At 43.3% G+C, this 18,770-nt stretch overlaps 1 protein-coding gene across 1 annotated transcript in view; it reads right to left on the reverse strand.

The window, feature by feature from the left end:
- Positions 1-10,323: 10,323 nt before the first annotated feature.
- The window catches only part of LOC148542488 (heparan sulfate glucosamine 3-O-sulfotransferase 3A1-like), a 188,282-nt gene continuing 179,835 nt past the window's right edge, over positions 10,324-18,770 (reverse strand). Inside the window, exon 2 of the mRNA XM_088468647.1 lies at positions 10,324-11,355. Coding sequence (XP_088324773.1) covers positions 10,734-11,355 — 622 coding nt within the window. The 3' untranslated portion in view covers positions 10,324-10,733. The remainder of the gene's footprint in view (positions 11,356-18,770) is intronic.

Here is an 18,770-nt window from a genome sequence, read left to right on the forward strand (position 1 = left end):
ACTGTGAAGTTGATTTTAATGGCTGCCAAATGCAGCCATGCTTCATTCATTCTATATGTATATGATTGCAACAACACTATAAAAATAACGTGGAAAGACACATTATTTAAAGAACATGAAATTACACTGAATTTCAATAGTACTTTTCTTGTAACAATTTCCAGTGGTCATTAGCATTAAAGTGTTTTCTCAATACAAAAGAAACACTGCTGAAAACTTTTAAACTTTCCCATCGGCAAAACAGCTTCCTTTAGAATTTCCTTTAGCAATTTATTTGTGTACAAGACAATCACTGTTCTAAATCACCGTACCATCGTCTTAATACCTGTGGGTTTCGCTTGTCCTATTTTATGGATTTGCTAAGAACTTCACTTTGCTAAAAGCAAATCACATCAGCTTTTCTTGTAATAAGACACCAACAATTTTTGCACATTAAAACAATTTACTGTCAGCAGTGTGATCAGCAGACTAATGGATCTTTATTACACTGAGCTCTGTTCAGCACTAAACTGTTGTTGGATGTTGCAGAACAAGGACCCGGAATGCCATTCTGATGTTGGTTTAACCCCTTTGCAGCTAAACAGAATAAATGATTTTCAAATCCTTTGCATCAGTGAGAATTAAAACACAGAAGACCACCATTTATCATCATTAGTAAGGAACATAACGAAATAGTACCAAATTACAATGGTAATAGTGACTAACTGGGGTTAGGGAAGGTAGAAGGGGTGGAGGTGGAAGCAGTTGTCGAAGTGGGAATTTTGAAGTGGGGGTATGGCAAATGTAGAAGTCGTGGCAGTGGTGCACCCAGAAACGACGCGTCAGCAGTGATACGAGTCGAGGGCGTGCAGAAAAAATGAGCATTCGCACACATCACAAGGGGTGTGTCAGGCAGTGATTGACAGGGAGAGAGTGAACGGAAGAGGCAGAGGATGATAGAGAAAGGCAAAGAGTGAAGGGCAGAGGGTGACAGAGAGAGGCTGAGAGTGAAGGGCAGAGGGTGACGGAGAGGCAAAGAGTGCAAGGCAGAGGGGGACAGATAGAGGCAGAGGGTGAAGGCCTGTGGGTAGTAATTATAGGGCGCAGATTGAAATACATAGGACCAGTATAAGTGTGATACCCCTCAGGGGTGTCACATAAGGAAGGTGATAAGTGACAGAACAAAGCAGTAACACTGACACCATTTGCACTTACCTAAGTACAGTGTAGAAGGTCAGCAGTGCTGTGGGGCAGAGTCTAGGCAGCAGCGTCTGTCTGTGTGCACTGTGCAACTGATGCATGTTTGGTTCCTGTGGCTGCGTATGCCGGTGACACCGGATGGAGGAGGCAGCGGCCGGTAACAGTGCAGGACAGGTACACCTGCAGCAGTGACATCCCTCCCCACCGTGTCGCCCGGTGAGGGGAGGGACGCTGTAAGGGTGTGGCGTCGTGGACAAGGGGTGTGGCCACACAGGTGGGCGTGGTCTCGAGGCCCGAAAACCATGCTCTAATGTTTATTACCGTGGGTGCAGGAGCCAGGAGGTGCGGGCTGTGTAGTGTGCCGGCTCCCTCACAGTGTCAGGAGCCGAGTGCTGCACATAATACTACAGTGCAGCACTTGGCCCCTGTCACTGAGAGGGAGGCTGCACCTTGGTGTCACCCCTGGGCGGGTGACACCCTGGTGTGTCCACACCCCCCTTGTAAACCGGCAACGCCACTGACCCGCAGTCTGGCCAGTGGCAGAGAGACTGGCCACTGGTCCCCTCCTCCTGCCGGCAGCACTCGCCAGCTCACCTCCCCAGCGGCGCCAGGCAGCGGCTGACAGTGCAGATGACAGTGGGATTGCTATTGACAGTTTGCACTGTCCGAGGCAATCCCGGAGAGGTGGCAGCGCTGACAGCTGTCAGTGTGATGACTGTCAGTGCTGTGGATCATCAATGATGATCCGATCGTCAGGGAGGTCACAGCGGGTTCCCTACTCCTGCATCCGGAAAATTAAAAAACAAAAGGTTAGTGCTTGAAGTGCCGGTATGTCGTACCGTTACATATTGGCACACTTCGAGCACTGGGTGGAAGGAATCATTATAAGTATTTCATGAGAAGTGCAGGTTCTGGGTTAAGGAACAACAATAACCAGTTATGGGAATGCCAAGTATATCAGAGTATGCAGGACAGGGACCATACTTCCTATTGCTTGGCTTATGGAGTGATTGGTTTTGGCTTTCCTTAAAGATCCAGGGATACCAGATTTGCCCAAAGATATGATCTCTGTCAAGGAGATAATATGTTATTTTCTCAATAGAGGCTATGTGCCAGATAAAGAAAGCTCTTAAGTGATGCTATTGACAGGGGGGGTTCTTCCAGTTCTAGGCAATAAATACATATTAGAAAGGACCAAGAGAACTCACTGTGTTGAGGGCACGCTTATGATTAGTATAATAGTATATATTTAATATGTAACTATTAATATAAATATGCTACATATGCTAAATTAGGAAGGCATACAATTTATCTACTTAAAATATGATTAAATAGTGTACACGAGTGGCAAAATATAACAAATGTGTGAAAAAAGTGTGCAGTTAAAAAAACACTTAAGTAAAATGACCGCACCACATTGTCAGTAATGGACATATGTTCCATGGATAATATAAAATATATCTCAAATAATTAAGAAGTAATCCTCAATGGAGATACAAGACTATATAATCCTCAGGGAGGGAAAGAGTAATGCACTGTAGTATGAAAAGGTGTGTTGCAACTTCTGCTGTGCCCTGTGTGTCACAAAGACAGTGAACAGGGGATGAGAGAGTTGCACACAAGCCACAAATAGAGAACAGCCCTAATGAATACTATAGGGAGGGAATTGGAAAACTTGAATGGTCATTTTGTATCTTGTATTTGGCGTATAAATGTCAATGAAAATTAATATTCTCCCTGATTTCCTCTATCTTTCCAGACTCTTCCTGTTTGTATTGTGTCCCAGCTCCAAGCACACTTCCAGCATTCTTCTTGTAAATCCATCTGGGCTTTTAGATCTAGGGTACATCTCCGGATCTTATGTAGATATGTTAAAGGTGGAGGCTTTCAATTGCCCAGTTTCACAAGTACTACTTGGATATCCACCTCACCCAAGCAGTTCTGGCCCATGCTAACAGCCACCCTAGGATATAGGTAGACTGAGGTTTATTCTATGAACTTTCTTTCACCATACTGTTATGAAGTGCAGTTGAGCCACAAGTCATGGAATACTAATACTGAACCCAGCATGCAGGGGAGGCTTGCTGGTACCTGTAGTCCCACTGTAAAATACAATATTAGTTAAAATTTGTTCTTTGCACTTATCAAACCTGCATCCACTGGCCAGGGATGCGGGGGATAGCCATGGGCTTCAGTCCTACCCTTTATTGTGGTATTGCCACCTCCCCAGGGATCCCCAGCCTGGGATGACTAGTGTGGGGTGCATGAGTGAGTGCATGTGTAATTAAATCATGTATTTAATATTTATTTTACAGGAGGACTAGAGGCATCAGTGGGCCCTTAATGCCTCGCATGCTGGTACTTGTAGTTTCACAAGGCATGCAGAGGAGGCTTGCTGGGACCTGTAGTTCTACTGTAAAAGACAACATTAGTTTAAATCTGTGCCTTACACTTATCAACCCTGCATCCACAGGCCATGGATATGGGTGATATCCCCAGGTACCCTGGAAAGTGGAGACCCCTTTAATGGGGGGCCTCACTGCCCCATGGGTCATCGGCCTGGGCTGACTAGTGTGGGGTGATGAATGCTGTGGCCAGGGGACCACGTGAAGCATGTCCCCTGGCATTACAACCTCACTAGTAAGAGCCTGGTTCTGGTTGATGGAAATACAGGGGAACCCTTTTTCTCTGAGTATTTCCTCAACCAGGACCAGCTCTGGAGTCTGGTGCTGGTCTATTGACATAGGGGGAATCCCCATACCATTCTCCTTCCGTATTTCCTGAACCAGGAACGGCTCAAAAAGCCTGTTGCTAGTTATGCTTGGGAAGGGGGACCACATGCTGTTTTTTTTCTGTTTTTGTACATTCGTTTTTTACACTAAACACACACAATAGCCTACAAGAATTTCACTGATCTGCACAGGCTGCATGTCTGGGTGTGTTTGGCTACAGTCAGACACAGGGAACATGGGAAGAAAACACGATCTCATACACTATCGGAAAACATGATTCAGCAAAACACGTTTCTTGGTAAATTTGAGTCTTTCAGCTGACAAAACTCTTCCATGTCCCTGGGATGCTGAGCGTGTTGAAACTCGGGCCAGACACAATTCTTAGTAAGTTTACCCCTTAGATTCTTCCCTCACCGTAGACTGTAGTAATTCCCACTAAAAACTTTTTGCTTGCTTTGGTTTTGTCTCTCTACAAGTCCTATGAGTTAATTTGGGAGCGGGATCTGGGCACTCGTGTTTCCAAGTTGCTGTCCCTGCCTCAATGCTAAATATTATGTGCTATATTTGATAGCACTATACAGTAAATAAAGTATTGTGCAGTACTATAGTGGTATCTCATATTCTAATATTGAAAATGCATTTTGGAAATGCGGGTGTCCATTCATTGTTAGGCAGAGAAGAGTAAAAATCATTTGCTGCCCCCTTCTATTTCATTTACAGCCAGTGCTGATCAGGGATCGATTAGTAAGGATCTGTTCATTAATAACAAAAACATTGGAGGGAAGGAGATTACTTAGAAACACAGAATTTGACGGAAGATAAGAACCACTTGGCCCATCTAGTCTGCCCTTTTTTAACCTTTTGGTAACCTCAACCCTATTTGATCCTTAGTTATTTGTAAGGATATTCTTGTGCCTATCCCAAGCATATTTAAATTACTTTACCGTTTTAGCTTCTACCACCTCTGATGGGAAGATATTCCATTAGTCCACTCCCCTTTCCTTGAAGTAAGTTTTCCTCAAATTTCTTTTGAACCTACCTCCCTTTAGTTTCAGTGCATGTCCTAGTGTTCTAATATTTCTCTTACTTTGAAGATTGTTTCCCTCCTGTACCTTGTTAAAACCCTTGGTATACATATATGTATTGGAAAGATTCTAAAATGTCCAATCTTTCCCTTCTATGCTCCAAACACTGGCGGATCCAGGGAGGGAGGGGGGGCGGTTGAGGCGATCGCCCCCCCCCCTAGCAGACAGAGCAGCACAGATCCCGCTGCCGTAGAACAGAGCTCCGCGTCCCACTCCCTAGCATCCAACAGCTGGCCACGTCACGTTGCTGCAGGCATGAGGGGGTGGAGATCCAGGGCCAGGCACTAGAGGGCGATAGAGTAGTAGCAGGTCCCCTGGCTTTATCATGTGCACGTGATGAGGAGCGGTGGCAATTTTCCAGAGGAGCATCCCCCATCGGGAAGAAGTACCATGGTAGCATGGAAGGGGATCTAGCCACAACCAGTACAAGGTACATTACAGGAGAGCACATAAGTTCCTAATATTTCAGTGTGTGTAAATATATGTGGCTGTGTGCATATATGTGGCTATCTGTGTGTGTGTGTGTGTGTGCGTGTGCATATGTGGCTGTGTGTATATATGTGGCTATCTGTGTGTGTGCATATGTGGCTGTATGTATTTATGTGGCTATCTGTGTTTGTGTCCATATGTGGCTGTGTGTAAATATGTGGCTATCTGTGTGTGTGTGCATATGTGGTTATCTGTGTGCATATGTGGCTGTGTGTATATATGTGGTTATCTCTGCGTGTGCATATGTGGTTGTGTGTATATATGTGGCTATCTGCGTGTGTGCATATGTGGCTGTGTGTATATATGTGGCTATCTGTGTGTGTGTGCATATGGGGCTGTGTGTAAATATGTGGCTATCTGTGTGTGTGTGCATATGTGGCTGTATGTATATATGTGGCTATCTGTGTGTGTGTGCATATGTGGCTGTATGTATATATGTGGCTATGTGTGTGTGTGTGTGTGCATATGTGGCTGTGTGTATATATGTGGCTATCTGTGTGTGTGCATATGTGGCTGTATGTATTTATGTGGCTATCTGTGTTTGTGTCCATATGTGGCTGTGTGTATATATGTGGCTATCTGTATGTGTGTGCATATGTGGCTATCTGTGTGCATATGTGGCTGTGTGTATATATGTGGTTATCTCTGCGTGTGCATATGTGGTTGTGTGTATATATGTGGCTATCTGCGTGTGTGTGCATATGTGGCTGTGTGTAAATATGTGGCTATCTGTGTGTGTGTGCATATGTGGCTGTATGTATATATGTGGCTACCTGTGTGTGTGCATATGTGGCTGTATGTATATATGTGGCTACCTGTGTGTGTGCATATGTGGCTGTATGTATATATGTGGCTATGTGTGTGTGTGCATATGTGGCTGTGTGTATATATGTGGCTATCTGTGTGTGTGCATATGTAGCTGTATGTATATATGGGGCTATCTGTGTGTGTGCATATGTAGCTGTATGTATATATGTGGCTATCTGTGTGTGTGTGTGTGTGTGTGTGTGTGTGCATATGTGGCTGTATGTATATATGTGGCTATGTGTGTGTGTGCATATGTGGCTGTGTGTATATATGTGGCTATCTGTGTGTGTGCATATGTAGCTGTATGTATATATGGGGCTATCTGTGTGTGTGCATATGTAGCTGTATGTATATATGTGGCTATCTGTGTGTGTGTGTGTGTGTGTGTGTGTGTGTGTGTGTGTGTGTGTGTGTGTGTGCATATGTGGCTGTATGTATATATGTGGCTATCTGTGTGTGTGTGCATATGTGGCTGTATGTATATATGTGGCTATCTGTGTGTGTGTGCATATGTAGCTGTATGTATATATGTGGCTATCTGTGTGTGTGCATATGTGGTTGTGTGTATATATGTGGCTATCTGTGTGTGTGTGCATATGTGGCTGTATGTATATATGTGGCTATCTGTGTGTGTGCATATGTGGCTGTATGTATATATGTGGCTATCTGTGTGTGTGCATATGTGGCTGTATGTATATATGTGGCTATCTGTGTGTGTGCATATGTGGCTGTATGTATATATGTGGCTATCTGTGTGTGTGCATATGTGGCTGTATGTATATATGTGGCTATCTGTGTGTGTGCATATGTGGCTGAATGTATATATGTGGCTACCTGTGTGTATATATGTGGCTGTATGTATATATGTGGCTACCTGTGTGTGTGCATATGTGGCTGTATGTAGATATGTGGCTATCTGTGTGTGCATATGTGGCTGTGTGTATATATGTGGCTATCTGTGTGTGTGTGCATATGTGGCTGTATGTATATATCTGGCTATCTGTGTGTGTGCATATGTGGCTGCATGTATATATGTGGCTACCTGTGTGTGTGCATATGTGGCTGTATGTATATATGTGGCTATCTGTGTGTGCATATGCTGAGTGCACAAACTCAGTCACAGGTCCATCTTTCCTCCTTGCAGCTCACATTATTGGCTGGCAAGGTATTAATTGGAAGGGGAGGAGTCGGTGCTAAACGGTAAACCGCCCCCCCTAAAAGAAGAGTCTAGATCCGCAACTGGCTCCAAACTATACATATTAAGATCTTTTAGTATTTCCTGGTAAATTTTGTGTTGTTGGCCATTTACCATTTAGAGATTGTTTTGTAACAGTGGTTACCGTTAAGGCTGTAAATAATTTATCATGTTAACAAGCTGTAGAACTGCAGAAGCTTAACATTAAATAGCAAAAAAGAAGCATTTTCCTTTGTAAATAAAATGTGTCATTTATTGCATGAGTAATTAAAATAAAATAATTGTGGAAAACAGTCTTGAAGAGGAGTGAAAAAATTATTTCAAGGTAATTTAGCGGAAAAAGATGTGTTCATTCCTTTAGAAATGTAATTAAATTACAGGTTTGAAAGGTTTAATTCAAAAACGTGGTGTAAACAACTCAAGGAGAATCGGGTCTTTAAATACTGAGAGTTCCTGAAATTTTGTAAAGTGCACTTGAAGCCTACAGTACATACAGCGGGGTCTACCAATATTCAGTCTGGGAATTGCCTAGGAACTAATGAAATTACACGGAATAGCACTGAATTCACAGGCTGCTTTCTTATGAATATTGGTTTAGCCCAAAAAATGTCTGCCTGCACTTTGGGTAAGCGATGGATACACTTTAAATGTAATAGACAACAAATGTTCCCTGTCTGGCAGAGAAAAGTATTTTCGTGAGATCTATAGCTGGGTACACATTAGACGATGTGTACCCAAAGCAACATCGCCGGCGATAGGATCCGGCATGTGGCAAGTGCATACACACTTGGTGATGCCGGATCCGATGGGGGAGAGGGAAGTGTTATTCTGCAGCATGACATTGTTAGCGACATTCTCAGTCGGCCCTGCAGTAGGGCCAATGGGTGATGACGGTAAACATCCGCGGAAGCACGCATATCATGGGTACACACAAGACTATGTACCCGATATATGTCGCTCCGATCCGCGGGATCAGACGACATATTGTCAAGTGTGCACCCAGCATAACATAACACTATAGCCATGCTGCTTGCCAAGTGTGAAGTTTAACAATTGTCATTCATAGACATATCGCTGGTACACACTGACGGACGTGCCCATGATATATCGGCCGATATGTCGGCCAATGTGTACCCAGCATAAGAGACGAAAGAGGTGGAGAGAGGAAGACGGATGTAAAGACAGAGAGAAAGAGACAGGGGAAAGAACGGGGAAATAGGAAAAGAGAAGGACAGAGGGGGTCATTCAGAGTCGGTCGCAAGCGCTGAGCGCTCGCAACCGACTCGATGTTGCCCCACTGGGCATGCGCACGACAGAGTCGGCTCCGTCGTGCGCATGCGCGAGACCCGGGTAGCGACAGACGCTCCATCGCTAGGCGTCTCGCAGCAGACAGGGCGAGCTGTCGATGGTGAGTGACAGCTCGCCCCGTTTGGGAGGCGGGCAGGGGGCGTGCCTGCCCAAACGGAGGCGATCCCGCCGGAACGCTTGCCGTTTGGGGGCGGACCCACTGACATCATTGCTGATGTCAGTAGGGAGCTTCCTGCTCGATCAGAGCAGGAAGCTCCCTGGGGCTTACAAGTGCCCAGACCCAACCTTAGGGTCTGGTCATAAGCCCCGATGGTCACGATGGTCTTGACCATCGCGACCATCACCCATGTCGGTCGCTAGAGCTGTGGGTGTTAACCCTGATTCAGTGCGACGGCTTGCAACTAATGACCGCCTCTGTATGAGGTCTAGAGACAAGGAAAAAGGGAGAGAGACAGAGGGAAAATATGTAAGATAGGGGAGGGGGATAAACAGAAACATAACAAGTGTGTGGGACAGAGAGAGATGGGGCCTAAGAGGGGGGGTGACATTGTCAGGCACAGCAGCTACAGCTGCCCATACACATCTTGTTTTGTGGGAATTTTCCGTGCTCGCGTCCCAAAATACTAGCCAAAGAGCATCAGAAAAACGGCAATACATCTAAAAGTATTGTGTAAAATTGGGAGTCCCAAAGTTAGGTTCATTCTATTCTCCATAGTTTTAACAGAGTGTTATCATGGCACTTTCCTCTTGTGTGGACGGCAAAGCAGAAGTGACAAAAACAGCTGGCTTAACATCCAGTTAAGCACAATGGCCTTCATTCAGAGGCGACCGAACGGCCGCCTCGATGTTTGTGAAGTGCGCATGCGCACGAGGGAGCCGGCTCTTTCGTGCGCATGCGTGAGACCCGCTACGACCGACAGCGCCGGTCGTAGCGGGTCTCTTTCCAAAGGGGGCGAGCTGTCGATGTTGATTGACAGCTCGCCCCATTTGGAAGGTGGGCCGGGGGAGTGGCAGCCCAAACGGAGGCGTTCCCATGGGAACGCCTACCGTTTGGGGGAGGCCCCACTGACATCACTAGTGATGTCAGAGGAGAGCTTCCGGCTCTGACAGTGCCAGAAGCTCTCCGGGGCTTACGACAAGTGAGACCCTACCCTAGGGTCTCGTCGTAAGCCCCGATGGTCGCGATGGTCAATGACCATCGCGACCATCACCCTAGCGGACGTTAGAGCTGTGGGTGTAAACCCACAGCCTAACGACCGAAACAGAGGCGGGCGGTCAGGATGCAAGCGGCCGCCCAGTTTCTGAGCGACCGCTTGCATCCTCCGACCGCTTCTGAATGAGGCCCAATATGCTTATCATATTAATTTATTTTATTTATTATCTGATTAAATATAAAAAAATAAATAAATAAGAGCTTCACTGAAAATACAGTTTCTTCTCTACGCAAGCCTCTCCCCTGGGTAGAGGTCACCTCCTTGGGCATCAGATAGTATTCAAAATCAGCTTTTCTGTGGAGGAAACTGGCTTAGAAAAAAAAAGTTAATTTCAATTTAAAAACAATATATATTTATGTGGACATTTTTACTATAGACCTTGAATAGTTCAACAACTACAGTAAAGTAAATGTGCTATTATTAAAACTAAAGGTCCCTTAATTATAAACAGCCACAAATAATGATACTAAATCAAACAATCATGAACTGTTTTCAGAAAGTGCCTTAGTGTTCAGGACATATTTATATTTATATACACATATTTAACATATGTTAGGTGTATATTGTTTGTATCATAACCTCGTAACTGTTTGGGGAAAAAAATAATATTATAAAAGGTTTGATGTAACATGGTTGCTATATATTATTTTTGAGATGTAATCTATAGCTTAGTTTTACAATTGTGTGTAAAAATATATACATATACTATATATTATATATCTTTTTAGTTGTCCCATCCAAAGTCATGCCCAGTCATTTGGTAGAACTTCATATTAAATGGCGTGTAGAAATCCTGCAGTCTTCGTAAAACTTCCAGGTCTATGTTGGGGTGAGTCCTGCCCTTGGTTTTCCCCAAACAATGGGGCTTGCTGCTCCCCTCTGCCTTTTTCAAACATGGAAAGCCCTTAGTCTTGTTGAAATAAAAGTGTTTATCAGTAATGATCCTTTTAAGCCCCAGGAAATCCTGAACGATCTCCAGTTCTCCAGCGGGATCTGTGATCAGTCTTTCTCCACTCACAAAAAGGATCTGGTTCATGGGGAAATACTGGAGCCAGTTCTCCAAATGCTTGGCATAGATGCCAATCTGGATGGCACTCCATGAGATGTCAATAAGACCAGTAGTCCTGTTTTTAAATGTCAGTCTCTCAAATGTAGGGATGTCAGGCCGCTTGGACAAAGTCTGGGTGTAATCCGATATCACCCGCGTTACTGGGTTCCTTACCACCACAATCAGCTTGGCGTCCTTCGACATGGCTGAGATACGGGCTGGTGCTTCCTTGGTCACAAAGTAGCTGGGAGTCTTTTCCATGGTGATCTGGCCATCTAGTGTCCTCGGCATCAATTCCCTGTACATAACAATAATCAAATAAATTAGCAAAACAATACAATGTAATAAAATAGAGTAAGGTATTTCTAACAATTCATTGCAAACAATACAAAATATTGTAATCTTTTGAAGAATATCCATAAACGTGAGAAAATAGAAATGTACATTGTTTTGTGCATAAATTAAGATTTTCACTAACAAGTGTCATTCACTTAAAGGCTTTGGAAACCATTTCCATGAGGCGTTGAAGGAGGGAAATTTATGATCAAAGAGAGTATCACACGAGTGCATGCATACATCAAATGATTGCCACACATCTAATCAAACAATGCCCTCTTTGGTCAGAACTCATCTGCTTAAGTATCTCCTGGCAGGGCGTAGTTCAACCATGTTAAATTATTACACTAACTTCTGCCATCTTTTGTGCTTATTTACTATTGGAAGTGGATTCTTAAGACCATGAGAATAATGTACAATTCCCACCACGGCCTTAACTGTGTGGAGTTTGTATATTCTCCCTGTGCTTGCGTGGGTTTCCTCCGGGTACTCCGGTTTCCTCCCACACTCCAAAAATATACTGGTAGGTTAATTGGCTCCAAACATAAAATTAACCCGAGTGTGTATGTGTGTGATCATGTGATAGGGAACATAGATTGTAAGCTCCACTGGGGCAGGGACTGATGTGAATGGTCAACTATTCTCTGTACAGCGTTGCGGAATATGTGTGCGCTATATAAATAACTGGTAATAATAATAATAATAATAATGTACAGTTGGTAATAGTGACTGTAGTTGGTGTCAGGTTTCTCCTGAGAGAAGTTTCTTGGAAAGTAGAAAAAAGACAATAGTTATGTAATATACAGTACATTATATTCATCACCTAACTACTGTTCTCTCAAGATGTTTTGAGCTCTCATGTAAAAAATACCCATGGCAGAGAAGGACCCATTCATCCTATTGGTCCCTTTTTTCCCATCACTTTTTCTTTATTACCTTAACTGATGTTTTCATATGTCTTGGGTTTATTTTGTGAAACTTTACCTGAATGGATGACTATAAGTATGAAACGAGTTGGGTACAGGATGCCGGCGCTCTGGATCCTGTCAGTCAAAATCCCGTCGCTGGCATCCCGACAGAATTAGGAAGGATACCGTCACCTGACGGTAGGTATCCTAACCATCCCTCACCGGTGCCTAAACCTAACATCCCCCCTTAGTGCCTAAACCTAAACTCCCCCTCCCCGCACCCAAAGCCTAACCCTCCCCCTTTAGTGCCTAACCCTAACCCTCCTCCTATTGCCTAACCTTAACCCTCCCCCAAACCCCGCTACTTACCTTCAGGATGCCAGAGGTCGGGATGCCGGCGCCAGGATTTTTACATCCCATGTGCTGGGATAGTGACCACATCCCATATAAAACAAATTCAAAACATTTCTTGAATAAATAAAATTTCTTCTGAACATTTAAGAAAATCTGAAAAGCAACAGTAGCCTAGTGCAGGAACATGGCTATGTTAACATGAGGGAGGAAAACCTATACTGTAGATAGGATTTAAATAAAGATACATTTATGTCAATGTTATAAGTTTAATTAATAATACAGATTCATCTTCAAAATAGCTTTACATATATCCAATAGAGGATGAAGGACGCTTTAAGCTCTCAAGTGACAGGACCTTTACTTAATCTTTACGCCAAGCTCAAGAGTACAGAGAAATATCTTCATCTTAGGTTCAATATAACATATTCAGACCAAATTCATTATAATAAATCAGTATTTCTCACCATATACACTACTGTTCAAAAGTTTGGGGTCACCCAGACAATTTTGTGTTTTACATAAAAACTGATTTTTATTTATCAAATGAGTTGCAAAATGAATAGAACATATAGTCAAGACATTGGCAAGGTTAGAAATAATGATTTTATTTGAAATTATAATTTTGTCCTTCAAACTTTGCTTTTGTCAAAGAATGCTCCTTTTGCAGCAATTACAGCATTGCAGACCTTTGGCATTCTAGCTGTTAATTTGTTGAGGTAATCTGAAGAAATTTCACCCCACGCTTCCTGAAGCACCTCCCACAAGTTAGATTGGCTTGATCGGCACTTGGGTACCATACGGTCAAGCTGCTCCCACAACAGCTCAATGGGGTTGAGATCTGGTGACTGCACTGGCCACTCCATTACAGACAGAATACCAGCTGCCTGCTTCTTCCCTAAATAGTTCTTGCATAATTTGAAGGTGTGCTTTGGGTCATTGTCCTGTTGGAGGAGGAAATTGGCTCCAACCAAGCGCTGTCCACAGGTGTATGGCATGGCGTTGCAAAATGGAGTGATAGCCTTCCTTATTCAAAATCCCTTTTACCTTGTACAAATCTCCCACTTTACCAGCACCAAAGCAGCCCCAGACCATCACATTACCTCCACCATGCTTGACAGATGGCGTCAGGCACTCTTCCAGCATCTTTTCACTTGTTCTGCGTCTCACAAATGTTCTTCTGTGTGGTCCAAACACCTCAAACATCGATTCGTCTGTCCATAACACTTTTCTCCAATCTTCCTCTGTCCAATGTCTGTGTTCTTTTGCCCATATTAATCTTTTCCTTTTATTGGCCAGTCTCAGATATGGCTTTTTCTTGGCCACTCTGCCTAGAAGGCCAGCATCCCAGAGTCGCCTCTTCACTGTAAACGTTGACACTGGTGTTTTGCGGGTACCATTTAATGAAGCTGCCAGCTGAGGACTTGTGAGGAGTCTATTTCTCAAACTAGAGACTTTAATGTAATTGTCTTCTTGCACAGTTGTGCACCGGGGCCTCCCACTTCTCTTTCTACTCTGGTTAGAGCCTGTTTGTGCTGTTCTCTAAAGGGAGTAGTACACACCTTTGTAGGAACTGTTCAGTTTCTTGGCAATGAAATAGACTTCATTTCTAAGAACAAGAATAGACTGTCGAGTTTCACATGAAAGTTCTCTTTTTCTGGCCATTTGGAAAGCATAATCGAACCCACAAATGTGATGCTCCAGATACTCAACTAGCTCAAAGGAAGGACAGTTTTATAGCTTGTCTAACAAGCAAACCTGTTTTCAGCTTTGCTAACATAATTGCACAAGGGTTTTCAAGGGTTTTCTAATCATCCAATAGTCTTCTAATGCGCTTAGCAAACACAATGTACCATTAGAACACTGGAGTGATGGTTGCAGGAAATGGGCCTCTATACACCAGACGTTTGCAGCTAGTATAGTCATTTACCACATTAACAATGTATAGAGTGTATTTCTTATTAATTTAATGTTATCTTCATTGAAAAAAACAGTGCTTTTCTTTCAAAAATAAGGAAATTTCTAAGTGACCCCAAACTTTTGAATGTAGTGTACACCCTTGATGTCAGGGCAAGTGCAATATTTCAGATATAGAAGTATCATGGGACAAATAGAAAATGTAGATGTATGGATGCATAAATGTTCTTATACACATGTCCATGGTATATATTAATCCTTTCCTACCATAGTCCACAAACTACACTGTATAAATATACAGTGAGAATAGAAAGTCTCCAGTGGTACAATTTATGTAGTTGCCACATGGACTAACATTAACAGGATACTCCTTTAAATTTAGAAACTCTTAAAATACCCTAACTTGATATTTTATTTTTCTTTTATATTAAAGTTCATTAAAATGCACAGCAGGACCTGATTACTAAAAAACAAAACAAAATGGTACTATTAGCATATTAGCAAATATTACCACCACACAGATGTAAATATACAATTACATCAGGGACCTTTAAAAACATTAATGGGCTCTGACTCCTCTGAGTAAAGATGACACTAGCTGGCCCCAACTAAAACTACAGAGTACCAAGAGATATCAGTAAAAAATTTTAAATATATTTTCATTTTTAAAATATGAGGGGATGGTTCTAGAGACATGGATAGAATTAAAGTTAACTTGTATCCTCTATTCAGTTCTCCTCAACTGTTATCAACACTCTTGTCTCCCCTGACCCCAAAGTCTGCTGTCTGGACATCATCCCTCAGTGCCTCCCCCTCCTTCAATCCTCACATTTAGTCTCACAATCTTGACGCTTCCACTTTTGCAAGAACTCAATAATCAGACCCATTCTCACCATAAATGCCACCAAATCTTGTAATTTCCCGTCTGAACTACTGCAACGTTCTGGAATCGGTATGAATTACTGCTGGACCCCTGGTCGTCGGTTCAAATCCCGACAGCAGCTGGCCGACAGAGGAGGAAATCCCGATCGTCCCTAGGTAAGTATAAACTAACCTATTTTTCCCCCTATCCCTCCTTTAGGGTGCCTAATCCTAACCTCCCCCCCTGTGCCTAACCCTAATCCCCCCTCTAAGTGCCTAAAACTAACCCCCCCCTTCCCCGCCGCCTAAACCTAAGTCCCCCGGTGGGGTGCCTAACCCTAACCTACCCCCGGGGGGTGCCTAACCCTCCCCCTCCCTCCCCCTAGACTAACCCTAACCTCCCGGGGGGGTGCCTAACCCTAAGTCCCCCTCCGGGAGCCCTAAACCTAACCCTCACCCCCTCCCCGCGGATGTCCACTATGGCGCCCGGCATCTGCTCGATCAGGATGCCGGGTGCCAGTCTCCCAGCGTTGGTAAAATGACAGGCGTCTAGATTTAGACGCCTGCCATTCGTCCCTCACCGGGATTAAATTGTCTGGAAGCCGGCGGTCGGCATTCTGTCCGCCGGCTTCCTAAACGTATACCACCTCCTCCAATCTAGCCTTCCTCTCACTCACCTTTGCCCACTTTAATATATACTTAATAATGCCCATCTCAGTTACTGTACCTCTCGTGACACACTACTGTATTTCGACCTCATCTCTGCCAACTGCTTCCCTGGCTCCTCATTCATGACAGAGTAAAGTTTAAACTCCTCACCCACACATATAAAGCCTTCTATCATTCCACACCCTCCTACTGTACATCTTCAACCTCATTTTTGTTCGCACTCCCTTCTGCCCTCTTTGTTCATCCAATGAAAGCCTATTTACCTTGGGTCTGGTCACCTCTCTCAATTCTGCATCCAAAATTCCTCCTGCAATGTCTGATTGTTCTGGACCTCACTCTCTCTCACATTCACACCTTCAAACGAGCCCTTAAGACTTCATAAAAGCTTATAATCCCTCCTCAATATTCAATACATGATTCCTCTGGCCACCCACCTACTGTACTGTCTATACCAGTTCACTCACCTACTGGATGGCAAGGCATGCTGGGATTTACAGTTACAAAACCAAAGACACAGCTGATTTCTAAAGAGCCATAGTATTCAACATGGACCGTTAGGACACGTCCTAGCATAATTCTTGAAAGATTATCTTCTCAACCGGGTCATTCCCAAGAATGAGTAACAGTCCAGTATGTCGATTTCTAGCGACAGTTCCTGGTTATAAAGATTAGTCCCTAGAAATTAATGTTCCTAGCAGTCCCTTTTTTTAATACTGACCAATATTGCTGCTGTTCCATTCTGCAAGGTTCACTTTCTATTTATATAGTCTGGAATTTTTAGGGTAATTATTTAGAATGAAAGCAAAATGATTACAGATTATGAGCTGTATTTAATTTGAGCTGAGCCGCGATACTTTTTCGCGGCCCGGACTTTCCGCCTACTTCGTCTATTTTGTAGACGGAAAAGTATCGCGGCCGTACCGGCTTTACCCCGTATTCAATATGGATGTACGCGAAATTGGGACCCGGCGAAACTTGAACAGTCGGAAAGTACTGTCATTTTGGGGGAAATCACCCTGACACCTCCCAAAAGATGCTCTGACATGGGGGTTCCCTATGGTACCCCCCGATTTGGCTTGCTGAAGGTATGTGATGTTTTTAAACGGGCTCAATAGCTGCTAAATAGCGTTTTTCTATACGTGATGCAGAACAGTATTTACGAGATTTTTAACCTGAAAATAAGTTATCCCAGCAAATTTGGGGTACATGAAAATGGGGCTCAGCATATTTAAAAGTTGCTAAAGTGAAGTTGAAAAAATCATGAAAAATCCACCTGCCGCAAACACCTGCAATAAAAAAACACTTGGGGCATACTTGGGCACCCCGACAGAGTCAAGTTCGCTAGATTTTAAGTTTGTACCCCCAATATTTTTTTTTTCACCCCCTTTTTCAAAGTAATTTTTTAGGGTGTCCTTAGGTGTTTTTTACATTTTTTTATACAGTTTACCTTTGGAGGACAGTCTTAAAGCTGCAGGGGAGTTCCCGGAACGTTGCACCCCAAAACCCGAATTCTGCACTTTTTTCCGCCTCCCATTCATAGGCGAAACTTTTCGACCTAGGTGGAAAGTCTTTCAAATTGAATACGGGGTAAAAGCCAAACAGGCGAAAATGACATCATCGGCGAAAAGTTTTTTGCCAAAAACACGCGGAAACTGACTTTTTGCCTCAAATTGAATACGGCCCTTAGTCCAATAAACGTATCATGATGGTATATCATGTGTTGTCAGTTTAGATGTACCTAACCAGCAGGAAACTGTGTCTGGAATTTATTTTAAACTCCTGGAAAATAGGTACAGAAAATAAAACTGTAACTGTAACAACTAGAGATGAGTGGTTCAGTTTTGCTGAAAACAGCACACACCCAAACTTTGGGCTTCTGAGTTGCATAGTACCGGGCTCGGATCACTTTTGGGGTTCAGAGAGAACCAAGTCCCAGCTCGGGTCTGGCCATAAACTCAGATCTCAGATCTAAAAAATGGATATTGGGATTTGGATTTCATGTAAACAAGTCCAAATGACATGACTTTAGCTTTTTTTATCATTTTTAAAGAAATTCAAAAGAAACCGAATCAAAACATTTGAGGATGGTTTTGCCAAAACCATAACATTTGAGGGTTGTTTTGCCAAAACCATAACATTTGAGGGTTTTCTTGCCAAAACCAAAATCATAACATTTCAGGGTGGTTTTGCCAAAATGAAAACATGGGGGTCCGAGCACATCTCTTGTAACAACATATACAAGGGGAGCTAAACAAGTTATTTATTATTTACATGAAAGTATCTGCTAATAGGGTTTCATTTATACGGTGTTTACCTGTATTTTTATAAACAATTATAAAAATCCATAACTTTTCCTCAGTAGAGCATGAACAGTAAGCTCACTGTACAATTAGGCACTACATAACCTCCTGAAGATCACAGCTCCATGTACTGTAAACCAATCGGAAAGTGGCGCGTGGTGATGTGCAGGAGGAAGGTGATACTGGATAGTCACGCGGCAGAGCAGCAACTCTCACATGCAGTGTTGTCTCTCAACTGTTGCCTTCCTCTTTTCTGGTCTAAAGAGGTGGAAGCAGTGACATGTTGGAATTAAGATATTCTTCCCATGTTTGCATGAGTTCCCTCTGGATTCCATGGTTTCCTGATATGCTTCACGATTCGCAGTGAGCAG

This window comes from Taudactylus pleione, unplaced genomic scaffold (assembly GCF_031769625.1).
Source record: "Taudactylus pleione unplaced genomic scaffold, aTauple2 ptg000012l, whole genome shotgun sequence".
Lineage (NCBI taxonomy): Eukaryota > Metazoa > Chordata > Amphibia > Anura > Myobatrachidae > Taudactylus > Taudactylus pleione.